General features: G+C 39.5%; 2 protein-coding genes across 3 annotated transcripts in view; one reads left to right on the plus strand and one right to left on the minus strand.

The window, feature by feature from the left end:
• The window catches only part of tmod1 (tropomodulin 1), a 98,904-nt gene extending 88,368 nt beyond the window's left edge, over window positions 1-10,536 (plus strand). For both annotated transcript variants that reach the window (XM_063069029.1, XM_063069030.1), the window contains one exon: window positions 8,102-10,536. Coding sequence is in view for 1 of the 2 variants with exons in the window: in XM_063069030.1 (XP_062925100.1) it covers window positions 8,102-8,166 (65 nt within the window). In the remaining variant the exon portion in view is untranslated. The remainder of the gene's footprint in view (window positions 1-8,101) is intronic.
• Window positions 10,537-11,614: 1,078 nt separating this feature from the next.
• Window positions 11,615-23,617, minus strand: part of LOC134357446 (thiosulfate sulfurtransferase/rhodanese-like domain-containing protein 2) — a 29,325-nt gene continuing 17,322 nt past the window's right edge. The window contains exons 7-9 of the mRNA XM_063069034.1: window positions 18,225-18,383; window positions 17,144-17,282; window positions 11,615-12,807 (exon numbers count right to left, since the gene is read on the minus strand). Coding sequence (XP_062925104.1) covers window positions 12,575-12,807; window positions 17,144-17,282; window positions 18,225-18,383 — 531 coding nt within the window. The 3' untranslated portion in view covers window positions 11,615-12,574. The remainder of the gene's footprint in view (window positions 12,808-17,143; window positions 17,283-18,224; window positions 18,384-23,617) is intronic.

Genomic DNA, 23,617 nt, shown 5'->3' on the forward strand with positions numbered 1-23,617 from the left:
GTCTAAGAAGTTTTTAGATAGAAAGATGAACATGAAGGGAATGAAGGGATATGGATGATAAATGCGAGGAGGACATTCTGTATAAATTGGCATCAAGATCGGCTAAACGTCATGGGCAGAATGACCTATCTGGTGCTTTACTGTTCTGTGTTCTAATTTGGAGTTCGGTAACTAGCATCAAGTGGTTAAACACATTTTATAGACTAACGGTAGAACAGATTCAAGTGTATGAGTCAGGTGCTGGTTCACCATGCCAACCATCTGGAATCTAATTTCAGTAAGGCCAAAATAGATGTAGTTTTAGTAAGAAAAGATGTACAGAGAAAAAAAAGAGACCATAATTGGAGAGTGGCTTGTGTAGTGCATATTGAATCTTTTATAGAGAGAAAGAGAAGACAATGGGTGAGACTTAGTAACTGTAATTTCTGACCTAAGAGCAATTGGCAGTGATACCAGATGCAAAAATGTTGCACGGAATGCTTTGTACAGCTTTATATGCAGAACTGAACTTTAAGAATAAAGATTAATTTATTTTGAGATAGATTTACAAAAGAAAATGCAAAATGAGTGAAAAAAATAGCGGTTTAAAAGTGGGATTTATATAGTCAGACAAGAAATGAACATAATCAGAAGGCTGAAAGTGTTCTTGGTCACTTTTAAAGATTGCTTCAAAACTGACACTTCAGCATGCTGATAGTTTAAAAACCAGTGAACATTTGAACTAGGAAAATGAATTACTTAAGCCTTTTATGTCTGAACTTTAGAACACGAGAAACTCTTTTGCATATCTATGGTACAAATTTTGTTTCTTTTTGAAGAGATGACTCTGTGGTTAAGAAGGCATACGGTGCATTGGCCTTCATAAATTGTGGGATTGAGTTTAGGAGCCGAGAGGTAATGTTACAGCTATATAGGACCCTGGTCAGACCCCACTTGGAATACTGTGCTCAGTTCTGATTGACTCACTACAGGAAGGATGTGGAAGCCATAGAAAGGGTGTAGAGGAGATTTACAAAGGTGTTGCCTGGATTTGGAGGCATGCCTTATGAGAATAGGTTGAGTGAACTCAGCCTTTTCTCCTTGGAGAGACGGAGGATGAGACGGGACCTGATAGAGGTGTATAAGATGATGAGAGGCATTGATCGTGTGGATAGTCAGAGGTTTTTTTCCCAGGGCTGAAATGGCTAGCACAAGAGGGTACAGTTTTAAGGTGCTTGGAAGTAGGTACAGTGGAGATGTCAGGGGTAAGTTTTTTTACTCAGAGTGCTGAGTGTGTGGAATGGGCTGCCGGTGACAGTGGTGGAGGCAGATACGATAGGGTCCTTCAAGAGACTTCTGGATGGCTACATGGAGCTTAGAAGAATAGAAGGCTCTGTGTAACCCTGGGTAATTTCTAAGGTAAGGATATGTTTGGCACAGCTTTGTGGGCCAAAGGGACTGTATTGTACTGTAGGTTTTCTATGTTTATATGACAAACAATTGAGATTACATTCTTAAAAGCACTTTGAAACCTAATTTAAATGGTTACGAGAACAGACAGGATTAATTACTTTAGGGACACTGAGAGCAAAATCAGGTAGTTATGATTAACCAGTATAGAATGAAGTATTTTGTCCAGGTAGGAATGACATGATAGCCTTGAAGCAGAAGAGATTTCAAATCCTTGAATAATGCAGAAAATAAGTTATTTTACCATTGTCTGTCTGCCAGGTCTTTGAGGGAACTATCCATTAGCTCCTTTGCTTTACTCATTTTCTACAACCTTGCAAATTACTCCTTTGCAAATGCAGTAATGGAACATGTTCCATCATCCAATGCAATGCACACATTGTATTCTGGACCGTAACTTGCTGCATTAGGTATCGTTTTCTTCTTTTGTTCCAGTTGCTTTCCTGGAGAATATTAAATCTGTGACCTCTGACTGTAACCTTGTTTACTATATCTAAGATTTTTGAACATCTGTATTCATCTTTTTTTGCTATAAGGAATTTTCTCTAATAAAATCAAAATGCTGAAAATACTCAGCTGGTTAAGCAGCACCTGTGGTGCCATGGTAGAGTAGTGGTTCACATGATGCTATTACAGCTCTGGGATTTCTGGAGTCTGGAGTTCAATTCTGGTGCTGTTCTGTAAGGAGTCTCCGTACGTCCTCCTCAAGGAATGTGTGAGTTTTCTCTCGGTCCTCTGGTTTCATCCCACAGTCCAAAGATGTATCGGGTGAGTTAATTGGTCATTGTAAATTGTCCTGTGATTAGGTTAGGGTTAATTAGGTTTGTCAGAAGCTGCTGGGACAGCATAACTCAAAGGGTTGAAATTGCCTACTCCGTCCTGTATCGCTAAATAAACAAACAAACTGATGCTGCAATGACCTTTCATCAAAGCTGGAAAAAGTTATAAAACAAGTATGTCTTAAGTTGCAGAAAATTGATATGCCTGGAAAGATTCAAGGGAATGTCTTTGATAAGGTGAGACTAAGAGAGACTGAGACATGTGGTGGTGCTAGCTGTGAGGGTGCCAAAGGCTTCTTAACAACAGCTCGATCAGTCTGAAGAAGGTTAAATGAAGTCAGATAAATAAATTCTGAGGAAACAAAAAAAAACAATGTTGAAACTGTCAGACACATCACAGCTAATAGAGTTCTTAAATAAAAGGGAATGTTAAAAATACCCAGTAGGTTAGGCAGCAGAGGCTGACAACTTCTCATCAAAACTGGGCAGTTTTTTTTCCACAAACTAGAAGCACTAGTTACTAAGATTATTGCCTTCTTAAAGATGAGATGCTACTCCTCAAGGTGACATTGGACTTCACTGGAACAGTATCATATGCCAAAAGTTGGAGTGGAGAATTAAAGTAACAGACAACTGGAAGGGCAGGGTAATCCTCACCTAGGGTCAATCAGACACTTATTCACCGTCTAGTAGCCGCAAAAATTAAGTCACACATTATCTTGCTCCCTGCCCCCCATGTGTTCAGTTACATTCGAGTAGATTAGAATATCATTGCCAAATCCTGCCCTGTATTTTCCCTTTGGATTCCTCGGTAAACTGGGCTACATAATCCCCCTCTCCCCAACCACTAGACTGATTTTTCTTACGTTGTGTACTGGCAGCATTTTTAAGCAGTACATCTGTACTTATTTGTCTACACTTCCTCCTTTTACTAAAATGATGCCTGTATTTAGATTGGTTATATGGAGGGATTAGAACAGCCGAGATTGTTCTTACAAACCAGAAGTTGAGGAGAGATGAAATAGAAGAGTTTTGATTGATGCTAATGACAATATGATCCATTGATGAGGGGAATAGTAACCACAGAACATACCCTATAAAACTCTGCCTCAGCAGAGGGACATGGAAAATAGTAACATATTGCTTAGGGTGGCCTGAATTTACAGAGCGTTTAATAGTGTTAAATAGATTAGAATAGAGAAAAATGGTTCAAAAACATGGGCTCTATCTTTCTGAATGCAGAAAGCATTTCTAACAAGATGGACGAATCAACTGCGGGAATAGGGATTATTGGTACAAACTAACAGCCAGCATTGAACAAGTTTGCAAAATGGTCAATTTTAGGATAATTGGAATATTTCAGGAGAGGCGTAATGGGAAAGGAGGTGAGAAACTCTGATAATAAAGGAATGTATTAGGACATTAGCTCTGAAAGTTAGGAAGTAGAATTGTTCATACCAGATTAAAAAGAAAATTCACAGAAAAGGAATAGATGGTGAAAGTAGACAATAGACGACAGACAATAGACAATAGGTGCAGGAGTAGGCTATTCGGCCCTTCGAGCCAGCACCGCCATTCACTGTGATCATGGCTGATCATCCACAATCAGTATCCAGTTCCTGCCTTATCCCCATAACCTTTGATTCCGCTACCTTTAAGAGCTCTATCCATCTCTTTTTTGAAAGCATCCAGAGACTTGGCCTCCACAGCCTTCTGGGGCAGAGCATTCCATATATCTACCACTCTCTGGGTGAAAAAGTTTTTCCTCAACTCCGTTCTAAATAGCCTACCCCTAATTCTTAAACTGTGGCCCAAAGTAGTCCCAAGACCCCTGAAAAATTGATATAGTATTGATCAAAAAATAAAGAGGACTTGTAACAAGGGGGGGGGGGGTGGAGTCTACAGAGAACTGTAAACCAGTTTTATTTTCTCTTGTAATTCCAAAAGCTATTTGATTAGGTATCATATAAGAAGTTATTCCACAATTAGCATGTTAGTTAAGAGATAAGAGCTGTAATAAATGGATCATTTCAGATAAGCAAACTGTAACAAATGAAGCATCAGAGAGTTCATTGCCTGGACCTCAACTATTTATATTAATGACTTAATTGAAGGAACCAAGTGTACTGAGCCAAATTTGCTGTCAGTAAAAATATATGCGGCAAGTTAAATTGTGAAGGGGGCACAAAATGTCTGTAAAGAAGTACTAATAAGTTTTGAGTGGTCAAACAGAAGACGGCTGGAGTATAATACACTCCGTGTGGTGCAATCCACCACTCGGACCACTAAACGTTGGTCCATATAGACCGGGAGGGATGGGTGTCAAGTGTTGGGAGAGGTTGGATCACCCTGGGCTGATTTGGAGGAGTTGAGAACAGATTAAACACCTACGCAGATAGACTGGGGGTTTCTCTCCCTGCAACGCTAAGGCTGTGAGACCGCCCTGGCTGCCGTGCTTCATGTCTGCGAACTTTGTGGCAATTTGCCCTGCCAATATGATGAACTGAATACTGAGGCTTTGGGCCCACTCAGGGGATTTAGATCCAAGGACTCAATTTGGATCGAAAAGCTGTTGTTGCTCGCTTCTGTTGTTTGCATGATTTGTTTTGTTTTCGTCTTTTTCTGTGTGCATCGGTGTTGGTCTTTTATTTTAAATTGGGTTCTTTCAGGTTCCTTGTTTTATGACTACCTATAATTTAAAAGGTTGTATAATTTATCCATTCTTTGATAATAAACATACTTTGAATATAGGGAGAGCTATGGTTATCTAACAAAGAATTTAACTGGTTTTAGATTAATGAGTGCTAGTGTTTTTCATGTGTGACAAATGGTTCTGATAATAGGTACTTTAAGTAATTAAGCAAATAGGATATTGAGCTTTATTGCAATAAAGATGAAGTACCAAGATCAGGAAGTTTTACTAAAATTACACTAGGCTTCGGTGAGACAATAGTGTACCCTGTAGTATTATTTAAGATTCATGTTTCCATACATCAGGAACCACTGAAACCATTGAGTCCATACCTTGTTGCAAGGACAAGGTGGTGGAACGAACCCAAGTGCTGAACACGGGCACGGAGGCCTAGTTGGGAGGCATTACGGTCATAGCGAGCGTGGAATTGGTGTTCAAGAGAGTCTTTACCCGGAGTCTTGGTTTTAGTAGAGAATTCAGGAACGATGCTAGACTTAGAACTGATAGTCCTAAGAACCAGGGACCGAGGTTACTCATACACAAGTCGACCAGCAAACTGGCAGCTCCTTTTGTCTGTCTGTCTGTATCTTGTTTTATGGCGGTTGGCATCCAGCTTAATGGTGCATTACCACCACCCTCTGCTCCGGAATGTGCACTAGACATACATTCTAAATCCCTTCACCCAATCTCACACACACACACACACAAACCTACACTTTACCCTCCCATCTTTGACCATCCTAGTACCCTATTCCTGTTTATCCGTCATATCCTATAAAAAACCCCTGTACCCCTTAAAAACACTAAAAATACCCGGACTCGTGCTCTCTCACCCATGCCCAGCAACCCTTTTAATGTGAATTCCTGCGCCCCCAACTCCCTTAATTTAATTCTCATCATCTCTCTCTGTATCCCATACTTCCTGCAACACAAAACTACATGTTCTACTGACTCCTCTTCCTGACATTCCTCAAACAATCCTGTCTGATGTTTCCCTATCATTTTCAATGGTTTGTTTAATGCACAATGCCCCAGCCTTAACCTAGTCCACACAGTTTCCTCTCTTCTGTTTCCATTACCTACCCTGGTACCTGCAACACTCTTTTGTATTTGATATAAATGCCTCCCTTTCCCCTCCCTGTCCCATCTTTCTTGCCACATTTGGTTGACTTTTTCCCAGATTACACATTTAACCTCTGCTTTACTGATACTAATGTGCATTTCCACATTTTCTTTCTTTAACGCCCTCTTTGCCAACTCATCCACCCTCTCATTCCCCTTCACCCCTACATGTGCTGGAACCCATAGAAATTTTACCTGACCTCCCTGATTTGCAATTCTTGTAACTAACTGAAGGACTTCATAAAGTACATCTTGCAGACTGTTTGTGTGAAAAGACCTTAAACTTGCTAGAACTGAGGATGAATCTGAACATATCAATGCTTTGACTTGTCTGGCTTTCTGCACCCATTGCAACGGAACCAACACCGCCAGCATCTCCACTGTAAACACCCCTAACTTATTAGATGTTCTTCTGCTGATTCCAATTTCTTTTGGTGGTATAACCACCCCAAACCCTGTCACTCCTGTTTCAGGTTCCTTTGCACCATATGTATAAATGTGAGTATAATCACTATACTTTTCCATCACATGACAATTAAATGCATTTACCAAATCTGTCTTATATCTTTCTTTCCTCTTTACCTCTAACAAATGCCAGTCTATGTCAGGCCATACAAGCTTCCATGGAGCTACAACCGGATAAACTACTGAAGGACTTATCCTCAGATCAAACACTCCACATTCTTTCGCGATATCATTCCCTACCCGACTAAAGGTATCCCTCTGAAACCTCCCATTTTCCCAGCACTCCTGCAACACTCCTTTAGCAGGGTGAGAAATATTGTGCCCCTGCAAGTTAGCCCAGTAGTTTGCCATCAGTTGCATCCTTCTTAGTTCCGAAGGCATTATTCCCATTTCTTCATGTAGGGCTGACACTGGTGATGTTTTAAAAGCCCCACTGCACACTCTCAAGGCCTGAGCCTGAATCACATCCAGTTTCCTTATAAGAGACCTAGCTGCTGATCTATATACTATATTTCCATAGTCCAACACAGATCTCACTAAAGCCACATACATTCTCTTCAAAGCTGAACAACTTGCTCCCCTGGCAGCTCCTTGTTGTGATAACAGGGTCTTTGTCCTGCAGTTTCTGGAACCTGGGAATGATTGGAAATTAAATGAGGTGATTGAGGCCCAAATGCTGAGATAAATGGCAAGGTGGGGGATTGCCAGAAGGGACCATGACATACCTATTCTCAGAGTATTTGCATATCTCCACTAACTTTGCTGTAACCTATTTTTTTTTCACACATCAATTTACGACTGTTTCCATATCCCTAATGTAAGATGGTGGTAGAAATTTACCATGACTAAGTAACAAACATTTCATCTTCAGTGGGAGGAAACCAGAATACCAGTCAGAGGGAGAATATGCAAACTTCACACAGACAGCACCAGAGACTGGAATCAGGCATAGCTTGCTGGAACTATGAACAGCAATATTAATTGCAGCACCATGATATTGGCCACGTCATTGCCTTATTTGGGGAAGGATGTACAAGACATAATGCAGCAAATGTAAGTTAGAGAGATTGTATAATGAGCAAAGGTTGCTTAGTCTTTTAATCTGGACTTCAGAAGAAGGTAGAAGATAAATTGTTCTCTTGGAAACTCAGGTTTGTGAAGGAGCCAATTGTATTATCAAAAGGACAATTCTCACCAATGCAGGAAGATTCCACAACCATGTTCCTGATTTTCTTTAATCAAATAATTCATGAACATAGGTTCAGGAACTACTTACTATTATGTTTAGGCAAAAAGTACTTTGAGTTAGTAGAAGAGTTGTACTGGAAAGCTGATGTTTAAGAGCATGAGGTGGAGAAGTGTTAGTTGAGAAAATAGTGCAAGACCGAGTTTTAAAATTGAAGAAAATAAAGAAGTGATATAATTAGTACATCTCCCTATAATGCTACACATCTGTTAACGAAGACTACAGTATATAATACAGTAAAGTTTAAAAACTGTCTAAATTAAAGGTAATGCAAGTCAAATACCTCTCATTTTTGCGATCCAGTTTTCTATCAAAAATTAACTGTGTTGGGTTGTTGATCTATTTTAGTGAGGAAAAGTCGACTTCTGGGCATCGATGGCCCCATCATCCCCAGGAACCGAACAACAGTCTAATCTGTTTGTGAAGACTTCAAGCCTCTACAGAGCACACTATATGCTGATGATTTTTACAGCCAGCCAGAAGTGCCTTCTCAGTTCTGTTGTACTTCTATTTTCTTTTTAGTGTTGCATAATGGGATAATGAAGTTCAATAACAGATTGTAGTGTACTTTGATCTACTAATAACACTCTGTACTACTGATTAATTCTTCAATCCAATTAGTGCTGTGTGCAAATAAATCATCAATTCTAAATCCATTCATTAGTTGATGAATATATCCCTGAATGGATTGTTGAGTGAAACTATAGCTATATGGTGCATGAAAGAACCTGCTGTTATGACATTTACTGCAGAAGCATAAGTACTCATTTTATTTATATTATTTGATGCCAGAAAATTACCTCGAGTAAGCTGTTCTTTTCTTGGAGGAAATCATTCTTCATTTTGTGACAAAAGTACTGCTTGAGAATTGTGTGTATCAGCTTCGTGTTTACTGATTTACAGAACTTTCATGTAATCCAGAATTTCCACTGATTTGTTACTTACTACACAAAAGATGCCAAATAGTTTTGAGTTTCAATCAAAATACTTAAGTCTGTTTAAAATTATGGAAATTTATATAAACAGTTGTTTATTGCTTGAGTTATCATTGACAACCTCCAAATACCCTTCACTTTACTGCATATGTCCTTGCCTTGCATCAATTATGGAGCAGGCAGTAAAATTACAATTATTTATATATTTGGCTATATTTCCATTATTTCCTGAAACAAAGTATTTTTAACAATCCAAAATAACTTTATTTTAAATATGCAGTATCTGTTCTAAAGCTTTTCAATGACAAAAAGATGTCAAATTATATTCTTTTAATGAATTGACACCCAATGCCACCTCGACAGCTTGCATCACTGAGCTGTATACCTCCTTCACCTTCACGGTCGTTATGATGTGTGATCATCTTTTGCCAACTCCATGATTGACATCTTGGTTGGATCACTTTGTCTGGAACCTCCCCTTTGAGCTTACTGCCATGAGTGACTCCACCAGCTCGCAAGCCTCTTCACCACCGCAGGTGACAATCCTCAGAGAAGAGGATCTGCCTGGTACTTCTGTAGCACCAGTGTCTTATGCCACTTCTCGGCCCATGACTGAACGTAGTTCAAATTTTGCTGAAGACTGTTGCATTGGCTATAGAGCTGTGAACAGAACTGAACATTGTGCAGACACCAGCAACTGTTCCCACTTTGGACCTCATGGTGGATGGAGGGTCACTGATGTAAGTGGTTGGGCCCAAGACACTGCCCTGAGCACCTCCTGCAGACATCTCCCAGGATCTCCAACACCTTCCTCCGTGTGAGGGTAGATTCTGATCACTGGCGTGGTTTCCCCTTGATATCCATTCACTTTACCACAGCTTCTTGATGCCAAATTAAGTCAAACACTGACTTAATGTTAAGAGAAGTCACTCTCACCTCTCCTTTAGAAATCAGCATTTTAACCTATGTTTTGAGTGATTTAATGAGCAGGTCAATGGAGAAGCAAACTGCTGGAGGAATTCAATAGGGTGGGCAGCCTCTGTGGAAGGAAGGGGAAAGCTGCAACAGAGCATCAGGACAGGATTCTGGGAACGAAAGAGTTAATGTATGAGGAGTGTTTGATGGGCCTGGGTTTTAGAAGAATGAGGGGATATCTCATTGAAACCCATCGAACACTGAAGGCTCTAAATAGAGTGGATGTGGAGAGGGTGTTTCCAATAGTGGGGGAGTCTAGGACCAGAGGGCAGAGCATCAGAATACAAGGATGTCTTTTTAAAAAAGATGAGGAGGAATTTCTCTAGCCAGAGGGCCGAATCTGTGGACTTCATTGCCATGGAGGCCAAGTCATTATTTAAAGTGGAGGATGATTGGTTCTTGATTCGTTAAGGGTGTCAACAGTTATGGGGAGAAGGCAGGAGAATGGGGTTGAGAGGGATAATAAATCAGCCATAATTGAATGGCAGAGAAGAGTCAATGGGCTGAATGACCTCATTCCACTATGTCTTATACAGTAGTCTGCAGACATCAGAATTCCTTTTACCATTAACTAATTTTATTTCTTCAGCTGAAGGATTAGCCAAAAAAGAAAATGAATACTGAAAACTTTTGGGTTTGAGGAACACAACTGTGATGCTTAACAGAGCACGCTCTAAGCAAAACAGGTTTAAAAAAACTTGGTGTTAAATCTACTTTTGTGGTTTCCCAAAAAAGGATGTGTTTGATTGTTGCACCTCATGATGAATAAAGCATTAGTTTTTTTTTGCATTCTGTAGCCTCACATGCTTTGAGAAAGTCAGTAAAACCTCATGATGTATCATTTGTACAATAAAAGTTGTGACATTTTGCTTATCTTCTAGTTGTAACTGGCTGAATAAGATGCTGTCCTGGCCTTGTAGTAACACTGAACTCATTTATCGTGGCAAAAATTATGGAATGAAGTAAAACATGAGAATTGTGAAACTTTTCAGATTCAACTAGAATGTGCCACTTCCACACAATTAATTCTAGATTAAATACGGTGCAGAGAATTCTCTTAACCTATCTATGGTCATGGATGTGAATTCACTAAGAGATACCTAATTAAATGGGAAGAAATCTAAATTTATTTAGAAATAGAAAGGTAAAAAGAGAATGGTTACTTTCAAGTGAAGAAATGTAATCCGATCTGAAAGGCGAATCCCTTATTTTAAGACCAAGCCTTCTCAAATGACAACCCAACCCTTCTCCTTTTGCATTCACTTGTAAAGCCACATAAGCATTTTTATTCTTCTTCAACTTTATTCTTCTTAACTCAACAGTAGAGGTCCAGTCTGCTTATCCTCATACCACTGATTTGCCATACAGAAATACATCTGGTAAACCCTCACTGTACTTCCTCTATATCCTTCCAGGGGTAAGGAGACCAGACCTGTACCAATATACTGGAACAAGTCATTTGTACTTACAATAAAGGTTCAACAGATTGATTCCTGGGCTGGGAGGACCAGGATGAGGAGAGAATAGGTTTTCAAACAAAATTTAAAGGTGTTCATTTCCTTGATAGCAAAATTGATCCAGTTACTTCAACAGCCAGAGACAGAGACTATTAAGATTGTCTTTGAAATTGTTACCTCTTCCGGATTTCTTTTTTGTTGAAAACTTGCTACTTTTCAGAATTCTTGAACTAGTACAAGCCAACTAAACTGACATATCTCACATGGTTGTTATTCCACAAAGTATTTATTCCTGCAAAGAACTGTACCTGCTTGTGCATGTGGAGGCTGTGAATGAAGTATACACATATTTTAAATTGCTTCGAGAAGACTCTAAAGTTTCCTATAAAAACAATTTTGCTCCACATGTATTTTACCGTTACTACTGTGAAAAGGAATATTTTGATCAGAAATATATTAAGTCACAAAAAAAAACTCATCTTTCAGTTCCAAGAACACATTTGTAGCTTCTTAAAAACCACAGAACCAGAATAACATCCTAAAGAATAACATTTTGAATATCTGGTATGAATGTAAAATGACTTCAATCACAATTTGAATTCTTATTTTTAAATTAACTCCTCAAAAATTGGAAATTGTCTAACTTAAATTGCGTTAACTTTTCTTTAAAATGTAGAGTGATTTATCACAGATTGCAGAGCATTCCTAGCTCACTTTTTCTCTGAAACATCAGAACACCACCATAAATTGAAAAGATCTTCATCTTAGACATTAGGAGTAAGACAGATTATGTAGTAGCTTGCAACAGAGTTGTGGTCCTGATGTTAACTGTGGATTTGGACTGAAGTCTCAGCAACTATGACTCAAGATTGATCTGAGGTGAGCTCATGTGAATGATAATTTATGAAAGACTCAATTCCTGCCAGTCTGCTGATTTTTTCCATGGGAAATGCCACGTGGAATAAGCTGATCTATACACAGGCTTTTGTATAGCTAATGTGGGCACAATCAGTATCTCAACTTAGGATACAATGTGATTCAAAATGAGTATGAAAACCAGAAATGTTTCAGAAAACAGAAAACCAGAATGCATTTTAATTCAATTGATTTAAAACATGACCGTTCTCAAATGAAATTTATAGTAGCATGCTGATGAAAACCTGCAAGTTTTAATAAGCTCTTTTACAGTATTAATATAAAATCAAGCTATTCTGTGTAATGGAACAGATCTTTAAAACACGATCAAACCATTTATCTTGTTATTAAATGTGGGAACTTCCCGTACAAACTGGCTGCAGTGTTTCCAGTATTAGGACACAAACAACTAAATTCAAAAGAACTCAATTAGCGGTCAAGAATTTTGGGACATGCTGAAATTGTGCAGGTTTCTATAGAAATCTGTCCTTTATTTGAGGTGATTTGTTTTCTGTCTGTTTTAAGCTTGAACAAATAGTCTAATGTGGAATCACAACAGGAATCCGTATCCGTTTCTCAGTACATTCACATTGCTCTTTCCTTAGATGTCGTGATTGAGTTTCAGGTGATGCTTTTCCTTTTTCCTGGCACACAGCACAACAGGCTATGAGACCTTTATCTCTACAGTGGAGACAGGACAAAACAAGCTGACAGCAAGAAGCAGTACTGCAGAGTTTGTATTCATCCCAAGGGGCACCACAATATCTGCATTCTGGAAGGAGAAACACCAGATTAGTTTCATTAGCATTAGGGCACATAGGTGGAATGATATAAAACACAGTGACAACATACTTAATACAAGTAACCAATGTGATGAAGTCTGTGGCAGAAGCATTTGTGTATCATCTGCATATCTTTATTATTAAATGTTGTGAGACAGATTGAATAACTCAGAAAGTAATGCTGAAAAAGGCTATATAAGTCCAGAGGATGAAAGCATTTCTTTCCATTTAAGTGAGGCTACATGGAATGTTGTGTGTATGTATGCATTGTGTGTATGTTGGCAGAGGTCAAGAACGAGAGAACATAAAGGCTTACAAAGCAGCCAAAGTGACATTAACATAGCCAGTTGTTACAATCTAGAATGCAGTGCCAGGTGTGGTTATGAAGACAAATTCAACTACAGTGTTCAAAATGGTTCTGGCAAGGTCTGGAATTAGCTGGATTGCTTTTGCGCAAGACCAGCATGGTTTCAATGGGTGAAATGATCTTCTGTGGTACCATAACCATTGCAATTTTGTGAGAAGAGGAGTGGGAAATGCGGGCTTGTAGGCCAGGCATGTACCAGCCAAAATTACACCTCTTCAAAAAAAAAACACCAAACACATTTCTGTCTAGCTAATCCTTTTGATTACTCTTGTGAAGCCTGATTGCTTTGTAATGTTAAAATGATAACTGATTTGTGAACAATGACTTTGGCTGTAAAGTTTGAATTGCCTGGCGTACAGAAATTCAAGATTTCATTTTTTGCTGCTGAAACCAAATTGGCTTTCTTCTGATTTGAGTAGAATATATCTTAGGTAATCTCTACTGAAATGAATACTGGAGGTCTGTCTAGTTGCAAATGATTCCTTTTGCTGGACTGGAACATTCATATCAATACTGGAGTTCTGTGCATGTTCCGCACCATATTTCTAAAATGTATCATAGGAAATAATTACTGAACACCAATAAAAATCTTTTAATCTGAACCTTAAACCTGGAAATGGCATTTAACTGTAGGCTGAGAGTAAACAAATTTGGCCACTTAAACTAGCTTATAAGATTGTAACAGATTGCTTGGATTGCAAATGTTCTATTTTACAACACACAATAAAAAAATAAGTAAGATCCTTCCAATTTGTACAAATAACGTATTTGCCACTGCAAGAGAAAACAAAATTTAGATCACAACTAGTCTCAGGGTTAGTGTCCAGACAAACTACAAGACCAATGTAAAGTTGGAAAATGAGCATGGTATCAGTTGACAAGTTTTTATTCTGTTTTGTGTTAAATTACTAACTTGAAAAGAGTATTTTCTATGCTGATAATCAGCTCAATGAAGAGAAAATATTGTTCCATAGCTCTGCAAAAGAGTACATAAAGTACAAAAACACATGTACATGTCAATACTTATAAACACTCGAATCTTCCAATTAATTTTTTTAGATAGGGAGGCGATTTCATACCCTAAGCAACATTCAGATTCAATGTGGCAACCAAATAAAATGGTTGACAAAATAGATGATTTTAACTTTCCAAATGTGGTCTGGGACTGCCAGAGTGCTATGGACTTAGATGGTATGGAATTTGTTAAGTGAGTTCTGGAAAATTTCCTTAGGCAATATATAGAAGGCCCTACTAGACACAGAGCAAAGTTTGCCCTACTGGAGACACAGCAAATTTTGACCTACTCTCGAGAAATAGGGCAGGATATGTGAATGAGGCATCAGCCCACAAACTAAAGTTCTAAATTTTGACTATGTAAGACAGGAATTTGCAAAATCTGACTGGAGTAGGCTGTTTGCAGGTAGTGACATCTGCCAGGAAGAAAACTTTTAAAACAAAAGTTAGTACAGTACAGCACAGGCACAGATCCTTTGATCCATTATATTTTGCTGAACTCATTGAACCAGTAATTAACCAGTGCCTAACTAAACTAATCCCATCTGCCTACACAATGTATATGTGTGTACACGATGCACATATCCCTCCATTCTCTATATATTTACATGCATATCTTAAGAGCCTCTTACACAACTCTGCCTCCAAATTTATAAAAATTATGTTTGTCTTCACTACCACCCATGGCAGTGCATTCCAGGCAGCCACCACTTTGTGTAAAAATATGCACTGCACATCTCCTTTGAATTTGTCCCTCTTACCTTAAATGCATCCTTTCCAGTATTAGACATTTTGACTCTGCAGGAAAAATAATGAATTTCTAATCTATCTAAGCCTCTCATAATCTTCAAAACCTCTGTCAGGTTTCCCCTTAGCCTCCACCTCTCCAGAGAAAACTACTCAAGTTTATCCACCTCTCCTTGTAGCATAGCCACTCTTAATTAGGCAGCATCCAGGTAAATCCTTTCGGCACCCTCTCCGAATCTCCACATCCTTCCTATAACAGGGCAACCAGAATTGAATGCAATACTCCAGATAAAGCTGCAACATAGCTTCCTCGCTCTTGAACTCAATGCCTCGAATGATACCTTCTTTAGCATCCTTATCAACCAGTGCAGTCACTTTCAGGGATATATGAACTTGGACCCCAAGATCCCTCTATACATCAACATTACTAATCTCCACCCATATTTGCAACTGATTATGTCCAACCGAATCCTTTGGAAATCTTCTACACTATCCACAATGCCATCAAACTTTGTATTGTCTGCAAATTTACTAACCCACATCCACATTCTCATCTACATCATTTATACATATTACAAACAACAAAGGTCCTAGTACAGATCCCTGTGAAACAATACTTAGTCATGGACCTCCATGCAGAATAGATCCCACCAACCACTACCCTTTTTCTTTCATGGACTAGCCAATTCCGAATCCAAACAGCTAATGTACCATGGACTCATGCAGCTTAATCTTCTATTTAAACCTCCCAAAAGGAACCTTTTCAAATGCTTTACTAAAGTTCAGACAACATCACAGCTAACATTCATAAATCATCTGTCACTTATTCAAAAAACTCAACAGTTAATAAGACTATTAATGGTTAGTATGTTTTGATGTACATGTGACAAATAAAGCTAATCTTAAAATATCTTTTTTCTATCTTTTAATACTCTCATAATTTGCCCTGCTCCAATTTAATTCTCTCCCTCAAAACCTGGCTTGAGAGGGATTTTGGTAGGTTAATTGGACCCTGTAAATTGTCCCATGATTAGGCTAGGGCAGGGGTGGCCAACCTTTTACATTCCATACGTCAATTTTTTCACGTACAAGTTCCGATTCGATTTTTTCACGCACGAGTTCTATATTAACATATTTTTACAAGAATTGAATGGGGGTACAAGAGATGTATGGCACATCCGAACTCGTGAGTGAAAAAATTGGTGCATGGAATGTAAAAGGTTGGCCGCCTCTGGGCTAGGGTTAAATCGAGGGCTGATGGGCAGGGCAGTTTGAAGGGCCTATTCCGTGCTGTATCTCAATAAACAAAAAAGTGGATGTGTTGCATTTTTGGGAAAACAAATTAGGGCAGAACACTCATGTAGTCAATGGTAGGGTCCTTAGGAGTGTTGTAGAACAGAGGAACCAGAGAGTACAAGTATATAGCCCCCTGAGAGTGGTGTTACAAGTGGACAGGGTGGCAAAGACAGCTTTTGGAATGCTGGTATCCACCAGCCATAGAAGTTGGGACGTTATGTTATAGTTGTATCAGAGGTTGCTGGGGCCACATTTGCAATATTGTTTTCAGTTTTGGTCACCACGCTATAAGAAAGATACCGTTAAGCTAGAAAAAATACAAAGAAGATTTACAAGGATGTTGCCGTAACATAATAGATTTAGTTAAGGAGAAAGGTGAGCAGGATAGGATTTTATTCACTCAAGCAAAGGAGATTGAAGGGTGACATTACACAGGTGTATAAAATCTTGAGACGCACAGATTGTGTGTATTCACTTAGTTTCTTTCACAGTGTTTGAGGTGTTAACAACATTTAAAAGGCAATTGGACAAGCACATGGATAAAAAAAGATTTAGAGATATGGGCCAAACCCAGGTAAATAATAGTAATTTAGATGGGAACCATGGTTTGCATTTCCATTCCGTGTGACTCTATGAGTGTATACTCTCGGGTTGAAAGACATTCCACCATTTCATATCTCTATGGATATCATACCCAAGAAATCTGGATCACTTTCAAAAAGTTTCAATTCATCTAAGATTTTAGACATTTGGGGAAACAGTTCTGGAGCTTCACTATCTTGTGTGTAGTGAAGGCAAGTTCAGAATAATATTCCTTATTTTACAATTGTGGTTCTTTGTTCTAAACTACCATAAAAAGGTAAAACAATCTATTCGCCATTAGTTGCTACAGAGATACTTGCCTGAAATGACATCATCATTTACAGAGATAGCATAGCGATTGTCAAACACAAATAGTTTTCCCCTGTAAAAACCTCTTGGGAATTGTTCAAGATATTTGTGAATTCCACCTTTCAGTTGGTAAACTTCCTTACATACATCCTGAAAACAAACATGATACAGTATTCAACAAATAAACCAAGGACATACTCAATGTTACCTATTAGTAGGAGATGTGCTCTCCAAAGCAGGAGTGTTTGAAGTTTTGTTCTTTGTGGGTTATTTTGGTAAATGCAGTTAACATATAAGCTGCTTCATCACAAAATAGAGGATATCCCAAGAGAGACTAGGTCAAAGGCCATGAATACAGCAATGTGCTTCTCTGAGTGCAACATTTTAAGAATTTAAGAATGTTGAATACTGTGTTGAAATCAATGCTTCAAACAATCTGAAAACAGTGTGAGCAGAAGATGTCAAGATATTCTTGAGTACTTAATAGGATTTGCTCACCAATGAGGCAGCAACATGAAAGATAACTCTTTCTGAATCAACAGGACTATAATAGTCAGAAATGGGATAATTCAAAGGAAAAGTAATCCAAGTACCAAGAGAATCAAAACTGTTTCAATTTCAGAGGTTGGAACACAGCAGCAGAAAACCTACAGGGCATAATTTAGACAGTGTTTAAAAATTTGTTTTTGGCTCTGGTTGTTACGTATAAGTTAATAATATTTAAATTGTAACACCATTATCCATGGATGGGCCAACTGGACGAATACACAGAAATTACTTTCACAGCTTTAGATACTTTTACCAATAAATCACAACTTTGTATGCATTGGATTAACATTTTTAATGAGGCACTTTATATAAAATTATCCATGGGGGAACACAGAAAATTTAAAACTCTATAAAAATTGCATGCTCCTGAATGCCAAGGGAGCAACTTTAAATTCTTACAGATTTACACTTACTCTTAATAGATTATTTGTGAAATTCCCCCATATATCAATAACTTAACTTCATATCAACAGGAATTTTTGTATTTTGACAGTCTGCAATGAAATTATTCAGATAGATTTCATGTTCCACTAAGCTTCTCACCTTTGACCTCAGATAGGCTGATCCTCGTTCACAGCGGATTCCTCCCGTGCAATACATAAGGACCTGTTTGCCTTTAAAGCAATCCAAATTCGTATCAATGTAATCTGGAAAGTAGCTGAACTTCCGGATATTGGGAGCAAGACAGTCTTGAAAACTTCCCTAAACACAAACTATAATTCAGCAAATGACTTTTAAAAAGAGTACAAGAATTACAAAGCAGTATATTTAATATTAAAAGGGCTGTATGAAAAGTAGTATTCATAAACTACATTTGGCAAATCAATCAATAAGCTGAAGGTACTGCATATTCAAAGCACAACGTTTAGATTGATTATTTCTGAATAATCTCTGGACGCACTGCTCTCCGCACCAATTCTAACCTCAGCATCAAAGCTGCAGACAAGAGGGGTGCTGTTGTAGTTTGGTGGACTCACCCCTATCTTGCTGAGGCCAGATGGCAGCTCTCAAGCACCAACTTTTTCTTATTTTTTGAACGGGACCCCTAGGCTATGTCACCAATCTCTTTGACTCTAGAGATCTCACAGCAACTGCCACCAATCTCATAGATCCTGTAACCTGCACTGCTCATTTCTACTTTCTACCCAAGATCCACAAACCTAAATGTGCTGGTAGGCCCATTGTTACTGCCTACTCCTGCCCTACTGAACTTGTGTCTGCATACTCAATTCCATTTTGTCCCCCTTGGTTCAGTACTTTCCCATCTACATCTGTACTCCATCACTTCAATCACTTTCAGTTCCCTGTCACTGATTGACTTACTTCCATTATGAACATCCAGTCCCTATACACTTCCATCCAATATCAGGAAGGTCTTAAAGTTCTCCACTTCTTTCTGGACGACAATCTGACCAGCTCCCCTTTACCACCACCATGCTCTGTCTAGTGGAACTCGTTCTCACTCTCAGCTCCTCCCACTTTCCCCAAAGCAAAGGTGTGGACATGGGCACTGCATGAGCCCGTAAGACCAGGAGACACAGGAGCAAATTTACGCCATTCAGTCCGAAGTCTGCTCTGCAATCTGAACATTGCTGATTCATCTTCCCCCTCAACCTTTACTGCCCTTACTAATCAAGAACCTACCATACTCCACTTTACACCAAATAACTTGGCCTCCACAGCCATCTGTGACAATGAATTCCACATATTCACCACCCTATGGCTCAAGAAATTCCCCCTCATCTCTGTTCTAAAGAGATTTCCTATTCTGACCATTTTCCACTGCTGGAAACATCTTTTCTTTATTCACTTTATCTAGGCCATTTAATATTCAGTAGGTTTGAATGAAACCAAGCCCCGCACCCCCCCCCCAACATACTTCTAAACGGCAGTGAGCACAGGGTTAGAACCATCAAATACTCCTATGTTAACCTCTTCATTTCTGGATTATTCTCACAAACCTCTTCTGGACTCTCTCTTTCTCAAATGCCAGCACTGGTCAAACCACATTTGGAGAATTGAGAGAAGTTTTGGGCCTCATATCCAAGAAAGATATATTCATATCACGCCAAAAAAAAAAGATTTCTCTAGTTAACATCTTAAGTATCATCCTACTGGTTGGTTTACATACTGGCAACCCCTGCATTATGGGGGAAGATGGGTTTGCAATCCAAGAGTTGGCACTGTGGTGTTTCACAACACAAAGACGTGCAATCTGTGCACATGTTAAAAATGCAAGCACCCAACCCCTCACCCACACGAATTCCATGAGAGGAAATTTTATCCTGTATCTCACATTTTTGAGTAGTGATTTCTGTATGCTCGTGGGCTGCCTCCAGCACTTCCTTAGGTTGTGTTGGTTGTTAACTCAAACAACCCATTTCACTGTGTCTGGGATAAATAAATGACTCTAAATCTGTAAGGATGAATCCCTGTAATCTGAAAGCCCAAAGAGTTTAAAGTTTGCCCATGGTTTTAATGGTTGTGAAACAATGATATCCTCAGAATAGGAAGTTAGTGAAAGTCTCTATGCTACCTGTGAGAGAAATGTGACAGAAATCTTTTTTTTAAATTTTAGTTGTTTAAGATAGGATGTTCCACCACTTTAATGCAAAATAAATTATCTCCAAATAAAAAAAACTGGAAATCTTGAGCTAAAAGCAGAAAGTAGTTAAAATGCTGAGGAAATCAGTAGCAACTGCGGAGACAGAAACAAAGTTAACATTTCACATTGATAACCTTTCATCAGAAGAGTAAAAGCAAGAAACGCCCAAGTTTTAAGTTGTAGTAAAGGGAATGACTGGGAGAATAAATGGTATGATAGGGTGGACACCAAGACTGATGCAAACCTGTAGGTGCCATTCAAGAGGGCCATGACGGTTGTTAGTTATAGCTGATCTTTCTAGATAAAATGTAAAATACAGTTCAGAGAGAAGAACAACACTGGACTGTAAATTGCAGAACACATCACCTGGCAGAAAGCTGAAATAAAAGAATGCTGAAAATGATCAGCAGATCAGGTAGCGTTCATGGAGAGAGGAAAGACTGAGTTAATATTACAGATTAATAACTTTCAATCGGAGGTGAACACAGAGGGAAGGCTGGTATATAAAATTAATCAATTCATTTTTCAATTCAGCGATTGCAATCTACCTAAATGGAAGACGTTCACAAAATTGCTTTGTATTTTATTGGAACAAAGAGTAGGTACTGTTCTGCAATACAGTTTGCATTTGGTTTCTTGAATGTAGAGGACACCACATAATGAGCACCAAATGCAATATGCTAAATTGGAGAAAACACCTTATGCTACCCTTAGGGCAGGAATGGACTCTCAATATTCCTGGATTTCAGAGCTTTGAAAGGGATAGACAGGGCGGAAAAAAGGGAGGAGGGGCGGCATTACTAGTCAGGGATACTATTACAGCTACAGAAAGGGTGGGTAATGTAGCAGGATCCTCTTTTGAGTCAGTATGGGTGGAAGTCAGGAACAGGAAGGGAGCAGTTACTCTATTGAGGGTATTCTATAGGCCCCCTGGTAGCAGCAGAGATACAGAGGAGCAGATTGGGAGGCAGATTTTGGAAAGGTGCAAAAATAACAGGGTTGTTATCATGGGTGACCTTAACTTCCCTAATATTGATTGGCACCTGATTAGTTCCAAGGGTTTAGATGGGGCAGAGTTTGTTAAGCGTGTCCAGAACGGATTCCTGTCACAGTATGTGGACAGGCCGGCTAGGGGGAATGCCATACTAGATCTAGTACTAGGTAATGAACCGGGTTAGGTCACAGATCTCTCAGTGGGTGAGCGTCTGGGGGACAGTGACCACCACTCCCTGGTCTTTAGCATTATCATGGAAAAGGATAGAATCAGAGGACAGGAAAATTTTTAATTGGGGAAGGGCAAATTATGAGGCTATAAGGCTAGAACTTGCGGGTGTGAATTGGGATGATGTTTCTGCAGGGAAATGTACTATGGACATGTGATCGATGTTTAGAGATCTCTTGCAGGATGTTAGGGATAAATTTGTCCCGGTGAGGAAGATAAAGAATGGTAGGGTGAAGGAACCATGGGTGACAAGTGAGGTGGAAAATCTAGTCAGGTGAAAGAAGGCAGCATACATGAGGTTTAGGAAGCAAGGATCAGATGGATCTATTGAGGAATATAGGGAAGCAAGAAAGGAGCTTAAGAAGGGTCTGAGAAGAGCAAGAAGGGGGCATGAGAAGGCCTTGGCAAGTAGGGTAAAGGAAAACCCCAAGGCATTCCTCAATTATGTGAGGAAAAAAAGGATGACAGGAGTGAAGGTAGGACCGATTAGAGATAAAGGTGGGAAGATGTGCCTGGAAGCTGTGGAAGTCAGCGAGGTCCTTAATGAATACTTCTCTTTGGTACTCACCAATGCGAGGGAACTTGATGAAGGTGAGGACAATATGAGTGAGGTTGATGTTCTGGAGCATGTCGACATTAAGGGAAAGGAGGTGTTGGAGTTGTTAAAATACATTAGGACGGATAAGTCCCCGGGGCCCAATGGAATATTCCCCAGGCTGCTCCATGAGGCGAGGGAAGAGATTGCCGAGCCTCTGGCTAGGATCTTTATATCCTCGTTGTCCACAGGAATAGTACCGGAGGATTGGAGGGAGGCGAATGTTGTCCCCTTGTTCAATAAAGGTAGTAGGGATAGTCTGGGTAATTATAGACCAGGGAGCCTTACATCTGTGGTGGGAAAGCTGTTGGAAAAGATTCTTAGAGATAGGATCTCTGGGCATTTAGAGAATTCATGGTCTGATCAGGGACAGTCAGCATGGCTTTGTGAAGGGCAGATCGTGTCTAACAAGCCTGATAAGAGTTCTTTGAGGAGGTGACCAAGCATATAGATGAGGGTAGTGCAGTGGATGTGATCTATATGGATTTTAGTAAGGCATTTGACAAGGTTCAACATGGTAGGCTTATTCAGAAAGTCAGAAGGCATGGGATCCAGGGAAATTTGGCCAAGTGGATTCAGAATTGGCTTGACTGCAGAAGGCAGAGGGTCATGGTGGAGGGAGTACATTCAGATTGGAGGATTGTGACTAGTGGTGTCCCATAAGAATCTGTTTTGGGACCTCTACTTTTCATGATTTTTATTAATGACCTGGATGTGGGGGTAGAAGGGTGGGTTGGCAAGTTTGCAGACGACACAAAGGTTGGTGGTGTTGTAGGTAGTGTAGGGGGTTGTCAAAGATTGCAGAGAGACATTGATAGGATGCAGAAGTGGGCTGAAAAGTGGCAGATGGAGTTCAACCTGGAGAAGTGTGAGGTGGTACACTTTGGAAGGACAAACTCCAAGGCAGAGTACAAAGTAAATGGCAGGGTACTTGGTAGTGTGGAGGAGCAGAGGGATCTGGGGGTACACGTCCACAGATCCCTGAAAGTTGCCTCACAGGTGGATAGGGTAGTTAAGAAAGCTTATGGGGTGTTAGCTTTCATAAGTTGAGGGATAGAGTTTAAGAGTCGCGATGTAATGATGCAGCTCTATAAAACTCTGGTTAGGCCACACTTGGAGTATTGTGTCCAGTTCTGGTCGCCTCACTATAGGAAGGATGTGGAAGCATTGGAAAGGGTACAGAGGAGATTTACCAGGATGCTGCCTGGTTTAGAGAGTATGCATTATGATCAGAGATTAAGGGAGCTAGGGCTTTACTCTTTGGAGAGAAGGAGGATGACAGGAGACGTGATAGAGGTGTACAAGATAATAAGAGGAATAGATAGAGTGGATAGCCAGCGCCTCTTCCCCAGGGCACCACTGCTCAATACAAGAGGACATGGCTTTAAGGTAAGGGGTGGGAAGTTCAAGGGGGATATTAGAGGAAGGTTTTTTTTACTCAGAGAGTGGTTGGTGCGTGGAATGCACTGCCTGAGTCAGTGGTGGAGGCAGATACACTAGTGAAGTTTAAGAGA

The sequence above is a fragment of the Mobula hypostoma genome, chromosome 16 (genome assembly GCF_963921235.1).
Source record: "Mobula hypostoma chromosome 16, sMobHyp1.1, whole genome shotgun sequence".
NCBI lineage: Eukaryota > Metazoa > Chordata > Chondrichthyes > Myliobatiformes > Myliobatidae > Mobula > Mobula hypostoma.